Here is a 19478-nt window from a genome sequence, read left to right on the forward strand (position 1 = left end):
CAGTTTTAGTTTGTGTTTTACAAATGTGTCTGTCGATACATTAATCAAACAAGTTGAAACATGAGTTTTGTTTCTCACAAGAATCAGAATTCCTCGCACTCTAGTGAACAGCATGACTTTGAAATTTTATCCGCTATATGGTAAAAATTTTTCTAGAATTTGTTGAGAGCTATTTTCTTTGAATCGATTAACGATACCATTTGATATACAAAATGCTGACAAATCGAAAATCAATTTAATTGATAAGAATTGTACAACATTTGGTTATTGAAATTTCAAATACTCAATTGGTAAATTACTCGGTCTTCTTTCGTTTTTTAAGATGCTTATATACGAAGCAAACTATTATTTTTTATCAGCAATCCGAAATTAATTAATTAATATATTATTATTACTATTATAATTACAATTTATTATTATTATAATAATTTTATTTACAATACAATTACAATTAACGCAAAAATGAGTTCATACGCATCTCCGACTGTGTTGAGAAGTCAACTTATACAAACCAGTGTGATGGATAACATTGTCCGATCTCGTAGCGTCCTGGTTTTTACTCCTGGAAGAATACCGACGAAAGCAGCAGTGGACAGTCGATGAATCCATTCAGGAGCCCAGTGATTCTCTTCAGGAAGCACCGTCGAGAAGCCACAGTTTAACTGAATATGACTGATCGCTCAGATATGAACTCAACCATGTTGCCATGATTCCTGGTAATCCTAGTCTATCGAGCCCGGCAAGTGAAATAGTGTGAGACACACTATCGAAGGCTGTTTTATCTGTGTAGATAGCATCAACTTAGGAGCCAGCGTCTATGGGTTTATAGCAGTTACTCTCGAATTGCACTAAATTTGTCATCGTAGACCTTCTGGGGACAAACACGTGCTGATTTTCGTAAAAGCAATCAGTTGCAGAGGCTAACAGCGGCTCATAAGCAAGAAGCTCAAATACTTTGGCAGGAGCGTACAGGGAGCTTACGCCAAGATAGTTGGTCGCTTCGTTTTTGCAGCCCTTCTTAAAGATAGGGATTAACCATGACACCTTCCAACAGGCCAGAAAGATGCCAGGGCGTAGCTATCCTTTAAAAATCTTTGCGTATACAGGAGCAATTTATGTGGCGCACTTTTTGAGAATCGTCGCTGGAGAATCGCCGTCTGGGTCCGAGTAAGTTAGGCGGCCGTTAGCATGGGTAACCGCCGCGGTGTTAGTTATTTGTTTGTATAACTAACAAATCCTTGTAAATGAAGGAGTGAATTTAACATAGGATTTTGGTCAAAAAATACTCCATAAGCAACCCAGAATTTAAAGAAGGTTGTGATATATAATGGAATGATGCAGAAGAATTGAATAATTAACTAGGTGTTTTTTTATTGATGTAAGGAATGTTTAGTGGTGATAGTTTTGGTGAGCAGGAGCCTGATGTTGGTATTGCGGCTGGTAGTGGTGCTGAGGCTGAGGCGCCTGGTATCCCTTGATCGGTTCCCGGTGAACCTGAGCGATGAATCCGCTCTTACCCTCAACGTGGTACGTGACGGTACGCTTGTGGCCATCGGCATCGATCAGATAGTACTCGCCCTGAGTGGAGTCGTCCTTACGGGCCTCCTTCTGTCCATGGACATCGCCAGTGTGGTCATCGTGCACATCGTAGTGATACTCGTAGTGCACTGGTCCGTGATGCTCTTCTTCGTGGTGATAGTGCTGAGGTTGGTGTTGTTGTTGATGGCCGTAGTGAGACTGAGCACTGACGGCAGCCACAAGAGCAAGAACAACGATGATCTATAATGGATACGAAATTAGTGAAAACACATCCAAACAAGAATGGGTTGGATTTTGTACCTTGGAACACATTTTGTAGGATTTTAGTGAGGTGTTGTTTGGAGTGCGAACAAATGGTTTCTGATGTCGAAAACTACGGCTGGCATTACTTTATATAGCGAAATGAAAAGCACTCATTGCTATCAGAAAATCATTAAGGAAAGTAAAAAGACAATGAAACTACCGAAAATCGAGAGTACGTTGTTATAGCCACGGCGATCACGGTTTGCCAAATGTTCCAACCGGTTGAACCAGACTTCTTAAGTTAAAGTGAAAGGTATTGGGGCGCTATGGTAACTTTTTTGTACTAATATCGCTACAGTTATTTCATTCATGATTTCTTGCGATTATACGTTTGACGCTTTACGTGAAATTTCAACACATTTGAATTTCGGCACGTATGTTATGCGGAATGACACAAGCCTTCGATTTACATTGTTTGTTGGTTTTTATTCTTGACTATGTTACAATGACTGTTAAAACGGGTTTTAGTATTTTTCTTCAAACTTATGATGGAAATTATGATGTGCCGGAGCATCGTGAAAGCCCTTGATCGGTTCCCGATGCACCTCTGCAATAAATCCACTCTTGCCTTCAACGTGATACTTGACAGTGCGCTTGTGACCATCGGCATCGATTAGATAGTATTCCCCATGTGTGGAGTCGTCCTTTCGGGCTTCATGTTGGCCGTGCACATCGCCAGTGTGATCATCATGGACATCGTAGCGATACTCGTAGTGCGCCGGTCCGTGATGCTCTTCGTCATGATGGTAATGCACTACATCATGTTGAACATCGTTATGCGCACCGTAGTGGTTTTGGCCGCAAACAACAGCCACTAGACCAAGAATTCCTACAATCTGTAGATTAAGCGAAACTGTTGTTTTACACAATAATCATAATATCACGTTGCTTCTTTTTACCTTCAGGAACATGCTGAGTATTCAAATGTATTTGCCACTGATTGTGCGAACGCGAGTTTTCCGGATATCTACCATTCACTGAGTGTGGCTCGATTTCCTGTGATGCTATTTATACCAGTGATTGAATCCTCCTTGGTAGAGCTTTTCACTTTCATTTAAGAAAGCTTGATGCCTAAGCAGCAAGATACCTCACATTGCCCATAAACGGAACATCTATCTTCTTCTATCCGATGGTAAAAGTGTATCTATGTATGCTTTTTTATCTTCAATTAGGCAACCGTCGTTCATAAAACTGTACCAATATTACATTTGTTCGATCGAAAAGGAGTTTGGGGGCCGGTTTCGCTGGAACTGGTAGCGAATCAGGAAATGCAATGCAATGATGCTGGAGATGCTCGTTTTTGCAGTGGTAGGAAATTCACATTGAAACGGGTTTCAATGTGAAGATCATCAGCCACAACCGGTTGAAAGTGATAAGTAACGAGCTATGGCAATACGTAAATGGTAATCGGGTGGCAGATTTCAACTGGAAGGGATGTTCAACTATATTTCCAGTGTTGCCACTGCTACTGTGGAACGGAAAACAGTACCACAACAGTTTTGCAACACCCATCGCACAATAGCGATTATGTATCGGAAGTAATTACAACATTGTAGTTTTTTGTTCAAGCATGGTTCAAAGGAATAGCATCGGCTTGATCGATACGATGATTTGAATGAGTGCATTGGAAGTTTACCATATTGATACGTAATTTAAATTATGCAACACTTACTTAATGTTTCAACCAAACATTTTATTTATAATATAGATAAATTATAGAAAGAGTTCATTTAAAACAGAATGTTTATTAGTGATTGTGGCGCATGCTTGTTACCATATTTACGTAATAATTTATATGTTTGTTTAAAATTTTATTAATTTGAATGTTTATAATTTTATTTATAAATTTATACGACTAAAAATTCCTCTTAAAAATCCACATTCCTTCTCACGGCTTTGAAATCGAAATAATCTCCGACGCCTGACAACCGAACCCGGTTTTTTGTTTTGTTGCAATCGACCATTCGGGTTACGATCTATTTTTGGTTTTGTTTTCAGTTGCCGGGACACTTTGGCTTCGAATCCCTCATTTTCGTCCACGGTGTACACCACGGTTCGTATGTATCCATCTGGATCCAGCACGGTATATTTTCCAAAGACAGCATTTCCAACCTTCCTTTCTTCGTGTGATTTTATGTCATTCGTTTCGCGACTATTCACGGTGTAATCAAATGCGTAATCAGGTGTATCGGATATTGAGGTACTTTCTAATGACGTGGCGTAAATATTCTTGAAATATATTCCAGCAATTGAAAGAAACCCTAATATTGTAGCGGGGTTTTGGTTGCAATAAAAAATTGACAATTTCATACTATTGGTATATATTATTCAATTGACGTTAAAAATTAGGTGAATAAGAAAATGTAGACACTGGATATGTTCTCTTATCGATGTTTCACACGGAAATGGAAGAACATGTACATGTTTGGTTTATATTTATACTCGGTACAACAGTGGTACTGAAGGAGATAGCACTGCAAAGAGCTATTAAATAGTGTACATATTGCAAGATATAACGTTTCGCGTGCCACCTGATGGACGTTTTAAAAGACATATCAGCATATGGATAATAATTTATAGTTGTGTAATTTCGAATTAGGTTGGTCAATGTCTGCAATAAAATACGATTGATGCAAGCCAGGCATGTTTTACTGTTTGGCAATAGTGCAAACTAGTTCAAGTTTTCAAGCAGGATTTAAATCCGGCTTCGATCTGATCTGCACGATTGTAGCCTGTCAACTATTGGTCAAGTATTCGGTACATTTAGGATACGCATTTTGGCGTTGGTGTTATAAAGCAGACAGTTGAATTGGTGTAAGGCCTATTGTTGTAAACAACAGGCAGTGTGTAATCCACATGTATCAAAGTGATCATAAGGTATAAAACCGTAGGAAATATCACGAAATTTATCATTCCCCAAAATACATCAGTTCGTAGCAGTGTCCATTCAGCGGTGTAGCCAAATTCACCATGCAACAGAAGGTAAATTAATTTCCGTACTCTTAAGACTTTAATGTGTCCAAACTTAAATATTTTTGCAGGTATGTTTTGTGATGCTTTTTACCGTAGCAGTAGTTGGAGCTGCCGTATTACCTGTAGTGCAATATCATCAACATGATGATGGTCCGGCTGAGTATCATTTTGAGTATTCTGTTAATGATGCTCATACTGGTGACATAAAACAGCAGCACGAAGAGCGCCATGGAGATAAAGTGACTGGCCAGTACAGTCTTATCGACGCGGACGGGTATCGTCGTGTAGTGGATTATTCTGCCGACAAACATACGGGATTCGTTGCTAACGTTCATCGCGAACCAATTAAGGGTGTCTATTCGGTTGCTTTGCACAAGAAAGTTGAGGTAGTTCCTGTGGTAAAGCTTGTGAAATCGATAGCTTTGGCTCCAGCAGTGCATCACACTGAACCAGTGAATCGTGTAAAGGCAGTGCATCTCGTAAAAGTGCATCAGACTGTACCAAATGTACACCACCCGGTAGTGTACGCATCCAAACATACCAATAATGTACGTTCACATACCAGCTTCAAAAGTGGAAATGTGAGCTATCAGTATTGAAAACATGTTGTTAACATAAATTAATAAAATATGTTATTACTCAATCCATATTGACATATTCTCTTGAATATTTCATGTGCAAGCCCTTGTTCTTTATTTCATATACTTAACTTTTTGCTTACTTGTATACTGTTTGAAAATATTGGTACAGTATACTAAGGAAATACAATATTTTTTCTTGTTTACTCTCAATTGAACACAGTTTCATAATGAATTCCTTTGTATAATTATCTAAACCTCTACTAGTAGTAAATATATTACGAAATTCGAACTTCATAGTAGAGTACCCAAAAAATCGAGATCAATTTAGAAGAGCAATAATGGGGTTCTTATGACACATGCAGTATATTAGCTACGTTAATAATTAATAAATTCGCTTTAACATAAGTTTGGTATGAAGTTGATGTTTAAAGCTGCGTGGATAATCGAAACATCTTATACAAAACGGGGACAATAACAAAACGATATTTTTTATAATTATGCCTGATCAACCAAAACCCCTCTACTAAACCGAAATGTACAAAAATCATAAATTATCTTCAAGTCCAATAAAACTGGAAAGATTGCATTGACTTAATCGAACATTATTTGGATTATAGCATAAAACAATATAAAATATACACATCCATACAATGCTTAGCAAGTAAGAAAGATCCCATAATATCGTACCTCGATATTATTCCTCGAAAAAAGTATACTGACCATACCATAATATAATGTTTAAATAACTAAAACAGGTAAACTGTAATTTCCCTCAAAAACCAACAATTGAGAAAAGCGAGGTAATTAAATAATTCAGCCAAAAACATTGGCTTAATCAATATTTGTTAAACATGAGTTCTAAACATTAGTTATTATGGTTATGGATTATGTTTTTAGTTACCATATTAATTGAAAATTTAATGAATATGTGTATAATTTTTATTATGAAATTTATATAATGAGAAACTTGTACAATTGTAGTAATGCTTGTGGTAGATGAAGGATTTAAATTAATGAGTGATTGAACTTAATGAACGTAACGTAATTGTAACGTAAACTATAAAAGAAAATGATGAACGATGAGAAATAATGGACGATGTAATCTGCAGACCCTGGCTAAGGCGTTTGTAATTAACTTAATTTGAATTTACGCGTAGCTGGATATTCAATCCTGCGGAGGACGGATTCAATTTAAAATGGTACCGGTCCTGTCGTATGAGCAACCAGTTCTGCTACTAACTTACCACCGAGCTGCCCTTTATTTGTTAATTTTTTATGAACAGGTCAAATAAAAAAAATCTTTTCTTGCTTTTGAATCCCTACTTTCAAGCATTTGAATCCCGGTGGATTCAAATAAAACACAAAACAATCAGGTATGCAAATCAATTAAAACTGATTTAACCTTTTTTCCCAACTAAAAATAGTTTATAGATGCAACACAGAACTAATCATTTATGCACATGGCAGGAAAAATGTGTGACTTTCTCTGATTTTACTCAAACCTAACACAGGAATTTTAAGCAACTATTCTGTTTCTTAAGTGTAGTAGTAGTAGTAGTAGTAGTATAGTATATTTCTTTAAGTATGTATCATACAATAATTTCAATTATTACATTATTGGTTTCGGGCTACTGTAGTCCTTTACGCAATATTTTTGAATTCAATGAGTTCCTATTTCATGACGAATGTCATGTTCTGATATTCTTTTATCATTTTAGATTTGATACGGCAGGGAAATGTTTCTTAAGTGTAAATCTTCTAATTTCGAAGAGAACTATTCGGAATACGTTTTCTGGTAAGTATTTCTTGGTTTATTTTTTTTAAAATACAGTTTTCGTTTAATTTGAGAAAATATTTACAAAAAGAAATAATTTATTCATCTAGTTAGGAAGGTTTCGACTGAACAACTTAGTAGTGATAGGCTGGGTACGCAACCTTAGCCACCGGGACGGCGACCTTGGCGATCGGGGCGGCATATACCTTAGCAACTGGGGCAATGACCTTGGCGACCGGGATGGCGGTCTTCACAGGTTCGCGACGAACGACAGCATTGAATCCGTTGTGCTCATCGGCGGTATATTCAACCACTCGGCGGTATCCATCGGCATCAATCAGCGTGTACTGTCCGACAACGTTGTCACCGTGACGTTCTTCCTGCTGGCTCTTAATATCTCCGGTATGGTCATCGTGCACGGAGTATTCGAACTGGTATTGGGCTGGAGCATCCGCGTACTCGATGTGTTTGACGGCTACAGGAAGCACAGCAGCACTGGCAGCGGCCACCAGAGCAAACAGGATGCAGTACTAGTGAACAAAACGCGGATAAATTATTAAGTAAATGATTACTATGTACTTCGTGCGAGACGCTTACTTTGAAAGCCATTTTAGCTGATTTATAAATCTGAACTGTAGGAATGCTGATAGACAACTGATACTTGGAACTGGCTCGGGCTGGAATATTTATACTCGATTCTTCGACAAGTTCTATGCTATTTTATGTCATTCCTTGCAATTTAGATGGCAAAAAGACCTCCCACATGCTATGTAAAATTTGATCGCAAATTTTAATATTGGCTTTCCCCACCAAAGCCTTTATCGAATCTGCTACAGTTTTATCTGTCACTTATATTCAACCTTCCATACATTCAAAGACCCACCAGAATCACGGTAATGTCCTCTTCCTCTTTACAGATTTTACCACGCCTGTCTCAATTGACTAGGGTGGAAACGTGCTACCAGCTTTACGAGCACGATTTCTGCAGAAAAGTCACGTGTTGTCGAAAGGTGCGTACATGACACCAGACAGACCAGACTGGTCACCTTTTTGGCTATTCCATTTTATTCACTTATCCGTATCGCCAGTGCTAGCTCCTATGTAGCGGTTGATTGAAATTAGTGTTCAAAATTTGCAATGAAACTAAAGTATATAGAAAGCCAAACCACACTAACACAGTAAGTTTTTTGCACTTTAGAACGGCCTGGCCGTAGAGCTAATTCATGAGAGCGAAGCATACTTGTAGTGTCAATCCGATCAAAATGAAAACATCTACGTCGGAAATAGTATGTACTCAAAACCATGGTGAGTAATCGTGTAGATTGCAGTTTAAGCCTAGATTGTATAAGCGGTTTATTTAGAGCAACTGATCAAGGATACTTGGCTTGCTAAAATCGGATCGACTATTTGAGGTTAATATCAATGTAAATCGTATTGGTATTTTCTACACGTAGTAAATAGTTGGTTTTGGGCTGCTCGAAGTGCTGTATAAAAGAGCAGGAATTTAAAATGTCTAACATCATTCGCAGACCGATCCTTCGTGCAATCAGTTATTATTCACATAAGATTTTTTCCATAAAAATATGGCTTTCAAAGTAAGTGTTTTAAACGAATGAAGGCACAACCGAAATAGCAATATGAATATTTATTAAATCTTTTACCCGCGTTTTGTTCACTAGTACTGCATCCTGTTTGCTCTGGTGGCCGCTGCCAGTGCTGCTGTGCTTCCTGTAGCCGTCAAACACATCGAGTACGCGGATGCTCCAGCCCAATACCAGTTCGAATACTCTGTGCACGATGACCATACCGGAGATATTAAGAGCCAGCAGGAAGAACGTCACGGTGACAACGTTGTCGGACAGTACACGCTGATTGATGCCGATGGATACCGCCGAGTGGTTGAATATACCGCCGATGAGCACAACGGATTCAATGCTGTCGTTCGTCGCGAACCTGTGAAGACCGCCATCCCGGTCGCCAAGGTCATTGCTCCAGTTGCTAAGGTGTATGCCGCCCCGATCGCCAAGGTCGCCGTCCCGGTGGCTAAGGTTGCGTACCCAACCTACCATTACTAGGATATCGAAATCTGTATTAATTCATAACTAGTTGAAAATTTGTAAAAATAAACTGTGAAAATTGTGTTAAATAATTGCAGTTGTTTGTTTTTCAAATGAATTTTCATATCGTTTTATTGTGCATACAAGCGGTTACGATGTAAACAGTTATTGCAGTAGTTGATAAACTTGTCAGATTAAACATCCAAAGACGTATTATAAAAAAAAACATAAAATAGCGCATGATTATGAAATTCTTTAAGGCATAAATTATGATCAAAATGAAAATAGTTTAAATTTTTGAATCAATCGTTGTTAAAAATAATTATATGTTTACAAAATTATCAAAATTATTGGTAGTGAAATATATTTAACAGCATTTAAATTTAATTAAATTACGAGAATAAGTAACTACATATTCGCCACAATACTATTTGCAATACAATACAATGTGTAAGGAATCGTATTTAATCAATAGCTGGATAAGCAAATCTTTGCTATTAGTTTGCCAAACTATTGTATGCATGAAAAATTGCCTTGAACATCACATCTGACGAAACTGCAATTATGCGTTTTTCTTTTATTTAGTAATTAAAACCTTAAATGTTACTTTCTACTCTGAAATACATGATGCAGTACAAGCAATTCAGGTCTTGACTACCATAGAGCTGATAGTTTTTTTTCAATCTTGTTCAAATTCAAAATTTCATTCGTATTCATAATTACGGATTATTCATCCATAATAAGAACTAGCTAGTCGATTACGTGGTAAAATTAATTCTATAGATCGTTACACCCAGGAAAACAAAACCTGCGATGATAAGAAACCAGCGTTGCCAATGATTTGCTTTATAAAAATAAAACTTAATTTAAATTGCACATGCATTAAACATTAATCATAATCCGGCTATTTCCATAGACCCCGAACCCATGACACACTGAAGCGATTGATGCTCATTACATCAGATTTCATGCTGTGAGACACAACTGTCATAACGAAACTATGTTAGTCATAGCCTAAAACATTTTTTCCCGACATCAATTGAAAAATTGTGTTAATGAAGCCAGTTGCATTTCGCTGTCATACTTTTGATTACTTCATTACCAAGTCGATGTTTTTTTGTCTTGCAAAATACCATTGCTCTGACCATTCTGACAAGAATCGCGGATTGTTACATCCGCCCAAGACCTAGCATTATCTGCACAAAATTGGCACGTCTTTGGACGTCGGAATGGGCGTTGTAAAAAATGCTGAATGCTGATGATACCAATGTTTCTTTAATTACACCTTACATAATCTGTGCAATAGCGAGTGTGAAATGTACATACGAGACACTAGGTAATAGGATTATTTGCTCAGCTCAAATAAGACATGTGGCATGAAGTGACAAATTAATAAGTAATAGCACTGGTGACAGTATTTCGTGCGCGGGAGACATAAAGTAGGAGAGTAAAAGAAAGAAGAAGTAAGACGAAAAAAAAATGTTCGGTCGGCTACACCTTTGGCCCCGTTTTGAACATACTATACGTTTTTTCGGTATATTGACAGTCACAGAAGAACCGTTGGGAAAACGGGTTTTTGGTGTGCGTTTGCTGCTACGTCCTTTGCGTAGGTGCAAGTCGTCTTTTGCGGGTAAGTGTGGCCGCTAATGCAAGGCTGTTTAGTTGTCAGCCAGTTTTCAGTTACATCTCGCTCGATGCACGACTGAGGGGCGGATTATTTGGTAGATGAAATGCAGTGTAATTTGGCTGGTATTATGAGGTAGTTGGATGGAGGTGCTGTATACCCTGAACTGGTTCACGTTACACCGAGAGATTTAAGATGAAATTGAGTTGATTTTATGGGGTGATTAGAGCAAATACCTGCGACTAAGCATGAACCGTTTCTTCTGCCACCGGTTTTTGGTGTTTGATTTTTAATGTTTAATGTATGCCACTGTCACACTGACATACGTTAGATGCAGGTTTTACCGCAGAAGTAGTTGAACTTGATGTAAGGTATGTTGGTATGAACTTCGTGGTAGGATGCTCTAGTAATATTTGTTAGAAAATGAACTATAAAAAGCAGCAGATACTAGCGGAACTACATCAGTTAGCAAGAGCTTCGATACAGGGCACAGTCAATTCACCAACAATCACCGAAATGGCTTTTAAAGTGAGTATTAACGTAGTAATGAATCGTTATTGATTTAGTTGTAATAAGTTAGTGAATTAGTTAATAGCTACTTTTCAGGAAGTTTGAAAAATATTTCAATAAAGCTATAATTTTTTGTATTCAGCTTTTCGTTACTTTAGCCGTCCTGGGCGTTGCCAATGCAGTTCTGCTGCCAACGCTGGTTAAGAAAGTTGAACTGGAAGCTCCCGCCGAATACCAGTTCTCGTACTCTGTGCATGACGAACATACCGGAGACATTAAGAGCCAGCAGGAGGAACGCCACGGTGATGATGTCAAGGGACAGTACACGCTGATCGATGCCGATGGTCACCGTCGTGTCGTTGACTATACCGCCGATGAGCACAACGGATTCAACGCCGTCGTCCGCCGTGAACCACTGACGGGACACAAGCTGGTAAAGACTGTGGTTCCGGTTGCCAAGGTAGCCGTACCGGTGGCCCATTATGTAGCTCCGACCTTGAAGCTGGCCGTACCTGTTGCCAAATATGCCGTCCCAGTTACCAAGGTTGTTGCTCCAGCTCATGTAGCTACTGTAAGCTTCTCTGCACCAAGCCTTGCCTACCATTACTAAGCGTTATTGTATGGATGTTCGTATAGTGTCAGTACTTTTGCAATAAATTTAGCATAGCAAGTTTCCATTTTCAAATACTACTCTTGTTTAATAGTTTGTATTATACTCTTGCGTTTAAAATGTGTATTGCCGTGAAAATAAGCTTAGTTACACTACAGTCGAAGCACATAATGTCTACATTAATACGTCCCGCTTAACACATGTAAACAAGAAACACATTTTACAGCACATCATCATGCAGGTAAATTTGCATGTTGAGAATCGTAATAGACCTAGTAATTGCAGCTGACATCAACATTGATGACTCCCGTAACGAGAAATACAACCATTCATGTCTCCAACCACGATCAAGCAGATTAGACAAAAACACACATCTCCAAAGAAAGTGACCATGTCAAGTGGTGAACTTGTCAGACATACTCTATTTGAAGCGATCCAAAGAAGGGGAAAAAATAACCTCCAAAACGCGGGTAAACAGGTTTCCACGGATCACAGATTGTTGCCAAAAACGAAAATAAAACGAAAGAAAACATGTGTCACTCTCCAAATGCGGGTTGCTTGTCCATGGGCCACTGGCGGTTGAAATTTCGGTAAAAGTATAACGCCTTTGAACACAAAGTCGTGAGTTCGGGTCTGCAGTCGTCGAAAGGGTTTTGGAACAAACCCGAACTACTATGTTGGACGGTCGCTTGGCTATGTAGTGCGTGGACTAGCCCTCAATTATTATCGACGAGGCGATGCAAAACGAAAGAGAAGGGATGACCGAAAACAGGCCCCAGGTCACATACGAGTCCCCAGTTTTGGGGAGGCCGATTTGTGGTGATCACCTTCCCACCCCGTACCAGCCAAGAATCGGGACATTTCATTTCGCAGTTGCAGATTCCACAGATGGAGTGCATGCGTGTGGAGAGCGTTCTCGTTCACTCTTTTTCTCAAGTGCATACTCTCGGAAGGGGAAAAGATCGCGATCGCCTCCAGGTAGTAGTTGGCGAGCGAACTCTTCTGGGTCTTGTACAGGCGAGCCGAAAGGCAACCTTGAAAGTAGTCGAATGGTGGTGTTATATAATCGAAACACGATACTCTTGATCCAAAATTGTTCGATCGAGATCATGGGATGCCGGCAGCTGGGGAACAAGTTTTTATTTTGGAGTAGTGACGTGCAGGTTGGACTCAGCATGTTGCTAGGGATGGTAGGTAACGAACGGGGTAACAGGAACAACGGTCGACTAAGTGTGGACTGAGCTGCTTGCTTGTGGGAAATATGTGTGTCAATGGAATGAAAGTGAAAACAGCAGTATAACCATGGACGATATAAAAAAGAACACGTCAATGTCTGGGACTACCTTCTCGGAGAGAGTACGAATAGTCGTTACACATGTTATGGATGGGAGTGGCCCGGCCCTTACCAGTATGTTCCTGGTAATTTTTATCTTACATTACGCGAAGGTCGCTGATCTGAAACACGTTTATTTCTTGTAAGTTATAACTTACAATACTCACGTATCTTTAGATGTGCCTGTAAATAATCATAGTTGATTTAAGTTTTTCAGCGGAAATTACCTTCACTACATTGACGTAATGTTAAGCATTAATTATTTAAGTTTTTTGCGACTTTTCTTCATATTAACGTAGACCTGTATCGAAATACGGAATACTTTGATTTGCAAATAATAATTTTGCATTTATCCTCGTTTGAGCACTAATATAGTAATGCTATATTATGTTAAGCTCATGCTAAAGTTACCATTGCCCTTACAGCAATTATAGTTAAACATTCATGATTTTGTTAAAACTAAAACAATAGATGCAACTTTTTTTAAGGTAACTGTTTAATTGGGGCTGGAGTAGGTGATGAATAGCGCCTGTGGCACATAGGAGGACCGTTTATCAAATTCCACCCCGACCGTCCCCCACTTGACTATCCGGCTACGTGGTAAAAATATCTCTAGTAAGCCAAAAAAGGGCCTGCGTGACCTTAGAGGTTGTTAAGCCAAGAGGAGATAGAGAGAGAGAGAGAGAGAGAGAGAGAGAGAGAGAGAGAGATTAATGTGCAACTATTAATTAGGTTAAAGATGTTTCTTGAAAGTGTTTAAATTTAGCTTATAGTAACAATTGGTTAGTATAGTAGCCAGATCCTTATAAGCTAGAAGTCTTAGTTTTCCCCTATATATTCCAAAGTAAAGATATATAAGATGAGTTGATACAGATTACAGCCGAATATTACATCCTCAGTCGTATTATATGAGAGAAAGAGCTGTTTCGAGCATCGAGGCTTTATTCGATAGTTTGTGTTAACGTGTTCATGCGTGCGGTTCAGTTGCAACAAAATGTTGCGTTAGGCTTATGTTATCCTATCATTCTCATCATTTAGTTACAACGAAAGAAATACCATAATACAACCCTTTCAGATAAACGGACGATTTTTGACATATTGATTCCGTGAGAAATTGGACGCAGGATCGAATGTTAAGGTCATGGTGTGCACGACTAGGTTACCTTCAGGCATATTGCTGCCAAAATTGAAAGAAACCCTAACTCAAAGCTTCATCAGGCACAAGTTTTGTACCTGAGGCATCTTTTATGCTCCATGGGAGATCGATTTGAAATCGCCATGCACGCAACCCTAGCATAATAGGGTAGATAAATATTTCATCGTTTCTTTGATAGCCCTAGAGCAAATTGCCGTTGGATGCCGTTTAACGTCGCAAAGAGAGCTTTTTCGTAAACGATTTCAAAGATTGAAATATTAAAATGTTTTGGAGCATCCTACATAACTTTTCTACTATACGTGTCTTTTGCGTATACAACCTGGAGGACATTTGGAATATCGGCGTATTAAATAAATAATTAAATGTTTCTCCATTCTAAGATTGTCAGTCTGACATATGATGCTGGTCAACTGGTGGACTATGAGGCCGAACTGAGTGACATACTAAATAGATTTTACCGACTCGTCTACCCGCTTTACGACACTGACCCTACAACTTGGTGGCTTTCAATATGGTAGGGAGACAGATTTTTGCAACATCTGAATCATGCCCGCAAGCGTTACGCGTGAATGATTTCGCGAAGAGAAGGCGGAGGCAACGCAGGGAAAAAATAACAAAACTCATATTTTGCATGTACTGCCCAAAACGAACTATCTGAACAGATTGTAGGAAGGGTAGTCAAAAAACTTCGAAAGATAATCAATGCTGGCAAAAAATAGCAACCGGCGAATTTTAAAGCGATGTGAAGCATTGGAAGTGGCAAACTGGCAAGAATACGCGGTGGAACATTACTGACAAGGCACGACCTGCAACCGATCACTAGGGGTTGATAGTTCAACAATTTGGGGGACTCGATCGCTTCGGATATAAATAGCGAATTTTAGCATCAAATCAGCATCAGTTCATTGAGAGCCTTCAGCAGGACACCAGCAAGCAGAGTGGTAAACAGACTCCTCAATCAGTAATAACAGAAAATGGCATTCAAAGTAAGAACAGACAGCTTGAATTATTATGGTGAAGTGTACTGTAATGTTATAATTTTTCACAGTTTCTGGCAGTCGTAGCATTCCTGGCTGTTGCCAGTGCTCAGCACTACGACCCGCACCATTACCAGCCACAGTACCACCAGTACCATCACGAACCGGCCGTTGTCAAGACCATCCAGCCTGCTCTTATCAAGACCGTGCAGCCCACTCTGGTCAAGACCGTAAAGCATATCGAATACCCAGAAGCCCCAGCTGAGTACCAGTTCCAATACTCCGTGCATGACGACCATACCGGAGACATCAAGAGCCAGCAGGAGGAACGTCATGGTGATGACGTCAAGGGACAGTACACCCTGATCGATGCTGATGGTCACCGTCGTGTCGTTGACTATACCGCCGATGAACACAATGGATTCAACGCCGTCGTTCGCCGTGAGCCTCTTGAGGGACACAAGATCGTCAAGACGATCGCCCCAGTTGCCAAAGTGATTGCCCCTCTGCCCGTCGCCAAGGTGTACAGCGCTCCAATCACGAAAGTTGTCGCTCCTCAGGTTCACTACAGCCATCAGCCCCACTACAACCAACACTACTAAGTGGCCATTAGATCGATAAGACAACGCCTGAACGGAGTAACCTAAATCGAACCAACTGTCTATTTTCACCTTTCATGTCATGCTGCTTCATCTTCCATTCATGCTAGTTCAATTGTAATACGAATACAATGTAAATAAAAACAAATCCAACGTATACACTGTATTACTTTCCGACGTTATAGTTCAACGGTCCATATGTATGTTTTGTTAAAGTTGCTCGAAATACTTTTTGAAAAGTATATCATCTTTCGAGGCGGCTTAAGCGCAACTGGAAAACTTTCGATTAGGGCTACACGGAAACGATTTGAAAATTCGAATCGCATTTCAATGTGGAAAGTTGATAGAAGCTCAAATAACAGATTCTAGTTCATTATTCTGTCAAAGGTCTCTATTTTCGGCTACAAATTTGTTTGTAAATTGTTAGCTTTAGATTGCTGCTATTATGTGCAATAAAAAATAAAAAACGGTTAAAGCACACTACAGCCTTGTGGCGCTCTAATCGTATCATAAATTAGGTAATATCATAAAAGCATAATAAAATCTTTCAAATCAATTATCCAACTTTTATTAGTTCTGCTGTACAAGATTTCCATATCTACAGGAGCGCTTTTTCAAATGTATTTATATTTAATAATCAATCCTGGGTGCACATCAAGGACTGTCGGAAGGACAGACTATTCCGCTACTTAGTGCCTATGTAGTGCCTCGAAAGAAGAAGTGCTGTCAGGTATCTGGGATTCTTTTAGACAACTTCCGTTGAACGTAGTCTCTTAAACACAAATGTTTTCATAACCACATGCGTTCCAGAACCAGAACGAACAAGAATTGATTAATTTAGAAAATATGATCGAACAATTTTGTGGTGACAAGATATTGTGTTGTTTGTGAGGCCTTCCAATATATCCTATCTCTCTGTATCGTGTATGGCAATCTTATGGATCTTTTTATATGAGTCATAATTGATAACTTATTTTAGTCAAGTTGTTAACTCTTCTATCGACGGTATGTGTTCGGTTATTTTAAATGTGATATTACGTGATGTGATCGCTTCAAATAAATACGGCGATACCTCGAGGTACGAGATTAAATTGTTCCGTAACATTGCTCGTATCGCAAAGCAATTCTATAAATTGCAATTACAAACTTCGAATACCATTAGTCCGTTTAAACTCAAGAAACATCGCCCTTTAAACAATAGCTTTGTAAATGTAAATAACTTGAAATAAATATAAATCGGATCACAGACAATTCTGTTATCGAGGCAACTCAGTACATCAATCGTGTGTTATGCATGTGTGTTGTTAACAACGATTTTTTTAAAAAACATTTTCGTTTGGTTGATAGCGTTGTTAGACACTGCATACGAACACAGCCGCGGACAAGCTGGGATCGTATGCAGTGATGCAGTGTGTGAATCTTCGTATCTCAAATTTAGCTCGCATCCCAGAGTCAAATTTTGCTTACTCACCGGGACGTACCATGCTGATCGTTGGATACCACCAGGATTACATAGGTATGTGAGTTTGTTTACGGATGAAGATTAAAGCAATTACGCACATGTTAAATTCATATACACATCCATTGTATTTCGTTATTTATTATAGCGCCATCGTTTCCGTTATTGAAGGCACTGTATTTACACTCATATTTACAATTAGTTAACGCAACAGCCATTCCATTGTTTGATTCATCGTAATCCAATTCATTCGCAGACATCCATCACAGTCGTGTATGACGATATGGAGACCACTTAGTAGTTGTAGTTGCTCGACGGTCCGTGGAACTGGACGTGGTTAACGGCTTCGTGATGAGGAGCGTACGCCACCTTGGCAACTGGGACAGCAACCTTAGCGACGGCCGGCAGGGCTACTTTCGCGACCGGAGCGTACTCCTTAGCGGGGGCCGGAGCATGGTAATACTGCTGCACGGGTTGGTGCTGATAGTGCACTGGTTGAGGAGCGAACACTTTCGTGACAGCCGGAGCGGCGTATACCTTAGCGAGTGGTGCAACAACCTTAGCAACTGGGGCAAGGGTCTTCACAACCTTGTGGCCCTCAACAGGTTCACGACGCACGACGGCGTTGAATCCGTTGTGATCATCGGCAGTGTAGTCCACGATGCGACGATAACCATCAGCGTCGATCAGGGTGTACTGTCCCTTGACGACATCACCGTGACGTTCCTCCTGTTGGCTCTTAACATCTCCGGTGTGATCATCATGTACATCGTAAGCAAACTGGTACTCGGCCGGAGCATCGGGATATTCCACATGTTTCAGGGTCTTGACCAGAGCGGGCTGGACGGTCTTGACCAGAGCAGGCTGCACAGTCTTGAGCAGAGCGGGCTGCTTGTATACCACTTGCTGTGGCTGTGGCTGGTAATGATGGTATTCTGGCTGATGATGGTACTGAGGCTGCTGATACTGCTGGTAGTGCTGGGCACTGGCCACAGCGATAAGAGCGAACAGAGCGACGTACTAAAGAAAGTGGGCAACAATGAAACGTGTTTGTTAGTAACTGCTGTATCACGTAGTGTGCAATGATAGTAACAACACTCGCCACTATTCACTGTGCACTAAATAATGGTAACACTTTTTTTGGTATACGCACTTTGAAAGCCATCACGACTGACGAACTTGCAAGTATGCTTTCAGGACACGTCGGAACACTAGACACCGATCTTTGCTGACTGGATGGCTTTGGTAAACTGTGCTAATTCTCAGGTCAACATTCACTTTATATACTGATTTCAGCAAACTGTTACAGATTAGTTCAAGGGACCAACGGAACCAACCCGTCATCCGACACCCGTCGTCCGAGGCAAAAAAGCCCTGCAGACTTTGAACCGATCCGCCTGAATCTCGCCGGGGGTTGCACTAATTTTTGGTGAAATGTGTCACAATGCCTCTGCAACCCCTCGTATGCCCTGTCTCGTTCACTCTAACCCCTTTGGGTCACCAGCCCGGCTGGTTGGGATCGTACGTGCTAGCAGGTGAACCCAACATGGAGAAGGGGATTTACGCCAACCGATGAGATCATTATTCCGGGCGTTAACCACACCTTTTTGCCGCTGCTGGGCTCAGTGCGCCACTCTACTCCGGATTAGCATCCGCTGCCAATGGCATGTACGCAAAGGTAGGGACAATGATCCATATGACACGCATATGGCTGGGGAAGCGTTTTTGGGGGTCAAAGCATTGCTGAGAGGGGCTAGGGATTCTGTCGAATGTTTCAATTTTGTGAGCATTGGGTACAGTTTTTCTGAACATTACCCCGATGGATATGCAATCCACTGGCGTTGCCCACGGCAAGGTGTTCATATTAGAGCAAACATTCAGCCCATAACCGAGGGTCAACCTATGGTTAGCAGAAGATAATTAATGAGTACCTCTGTCATGTAGCCGTTGACGAAGCACACATAGTTCAAGTTCACGTGCTGT

General features: G+C 40.1%; 7 protein-coding genes across 7 annotated transcripts; 4 read left to right on the top strand and 3 right to left on the bottom strand.

The window, feature by feature from the left end:
• Positions 1-1346: 1346 nt before the first annotated feature.
• LOC125762654 (larval cuticle protein A2B-like) lies at positions 1347-1956 on the bottom strand. The gene is made up of 2 exons (XM_049425016.1): positions 1840-1956; positions 1347-1779 (listed from the first exon to the last, which is right to left on the bottom strand). The coding sequence occupies exons 1-2, from the start codon at positions 1849-1851 to the stop codon at positions 1390-1392; spliced, it is 402 nt and encodes a 133-aa protein (XP_049280973.1). The 5' UTR covers positions 1852-1956; the 3' UTR covers positions 1347-1389.
• A 291-nt stretch (positions 1957-2247) lies between these two features.
• LOC125762655 (larval cuticle protein A2B-like) lies at positions 2248-3148 on the bottom strand. Its single transcript, XM_049425017.1, has 2 exons — positions 2742-3148; positions 2248-2678 (listed from the first exon to the last, which is right to left on the bottom strand). The coding sequence occupies exons 1-2, from the start codon at positions 2751-2753 to the stop codon at positions 2307-2309; spliced, it is 384 nt and encodes a 127-aa protein (XP_049280974.1). The 5' UTR covers positions 2754-3148; the 3' UTR covers positions 2248-2306.
• A 952-nt stretch (positions 3149-4100) lies between these two features.
• Positions 4101-6834, top strand: LOC125762649 (larval cuticle protein A2B-like). Its single transcript, XM_049424995.1, has 2 exons — positions 4101-4824; positions 4884-6834. Exons 1-2 carry the CDS (start codon positions 4813-4815, stop codon positions 5412-5414), a joined length of 543 nt encoding a protein of 180 aa, XP_049280952.1. The 5' UTR covers positions 4101-4812; the 3' UTR covers positions 5415-6834.
• A 144-nt stretch (positions 6835-6978) lies between these two features.
• Positions 6979-18827, bottom strand: LOC125774921 (uncharacterized). The gene is made up of 7 exons (XM_049445292.1): positions 18649-18827; positions 17793-18515; positions 15507-15943; positions 11629-11873; positions 8836-9256; positions 7768-7885; positions 6979-7700 (listed from the first exon to the last, which is right to left on the bottom strand). The coding sequence occupies exons 1-7, from the start codon at positions 18658-18660 to the stop codon at positions 7305-7307; spliced, it is 2352 nt and encodes a 783-aa protein (XP_049301249.1). The 5' UTR covers positions 18661-18827; the 3' UTR covers positions 6979-7304.
• LOC125762652 (larval cuticle protein A2B-like) lies at positions 8678-9319 on the top strand. Its single transcript, XM_049424998.1, has 2 exons — positions 8678-8765; positions 8850-9319. Exons 1-2 carry the CDS (start codon positions 8754-8756, stop codon positions 9243-9245), a joined length of 408 nt encoding a protein of 135 aa, XP_049280955.1. The 5' UTR covers positions 8678-8753; the 3' UTR covers positions 9246-9319.
• On the top strand, positions 11145-12046 carry LOC125762646 (larval cuticle protein A2B-like). The gene is made up of 2 exons (XM_049424988.1): positions 11145-11379; positions 11504-12046. Exons 1-2 carry the CDS (start codon positions 11275-11277, stop codon positions 11969-11971), a joined length of 573 nt encoding a protein of 190 aa, XP_049280945.1. The 5' UTR covers positions 11145-11274; the 3' UTR covers positions 11972-12046.
• LOC125762648 (larval cuticle protein A2B-like) lies at positions 15121-16193 on the top strand. The gene is made up of 2 exons (XM_049424993.1): positions 15121-15446; positions 15509-16193. The coding sequence occupies exons 1-2, from the start codon at positions 15435-15437 to the stop codon at positions 16037-16039; spliced, it is 543 nt and encodes a 180-aa protein (XP_049280950.1). The 5' UTR covers positions 15121-15434; the 3' UTR covers positions 16040-16193.
• Positions 18828-19478: the final 651 nt, after the last annotated feature.

Source organism: Anopheles funestus, chromosome 2RL, assembly GCF_943734845.2.
Source record: "Anopheles funestus chromosome 2RL, idAnoFuneDA-416_04, whole genome shotgun sequence".
Classification (NCBI taxonomy): domain Eukaryota; kingdom Metazoa; phylum Arthropoda; class Insecta; order Diptera; family Culicidae; genus Anopheles; species Anopheles funestus.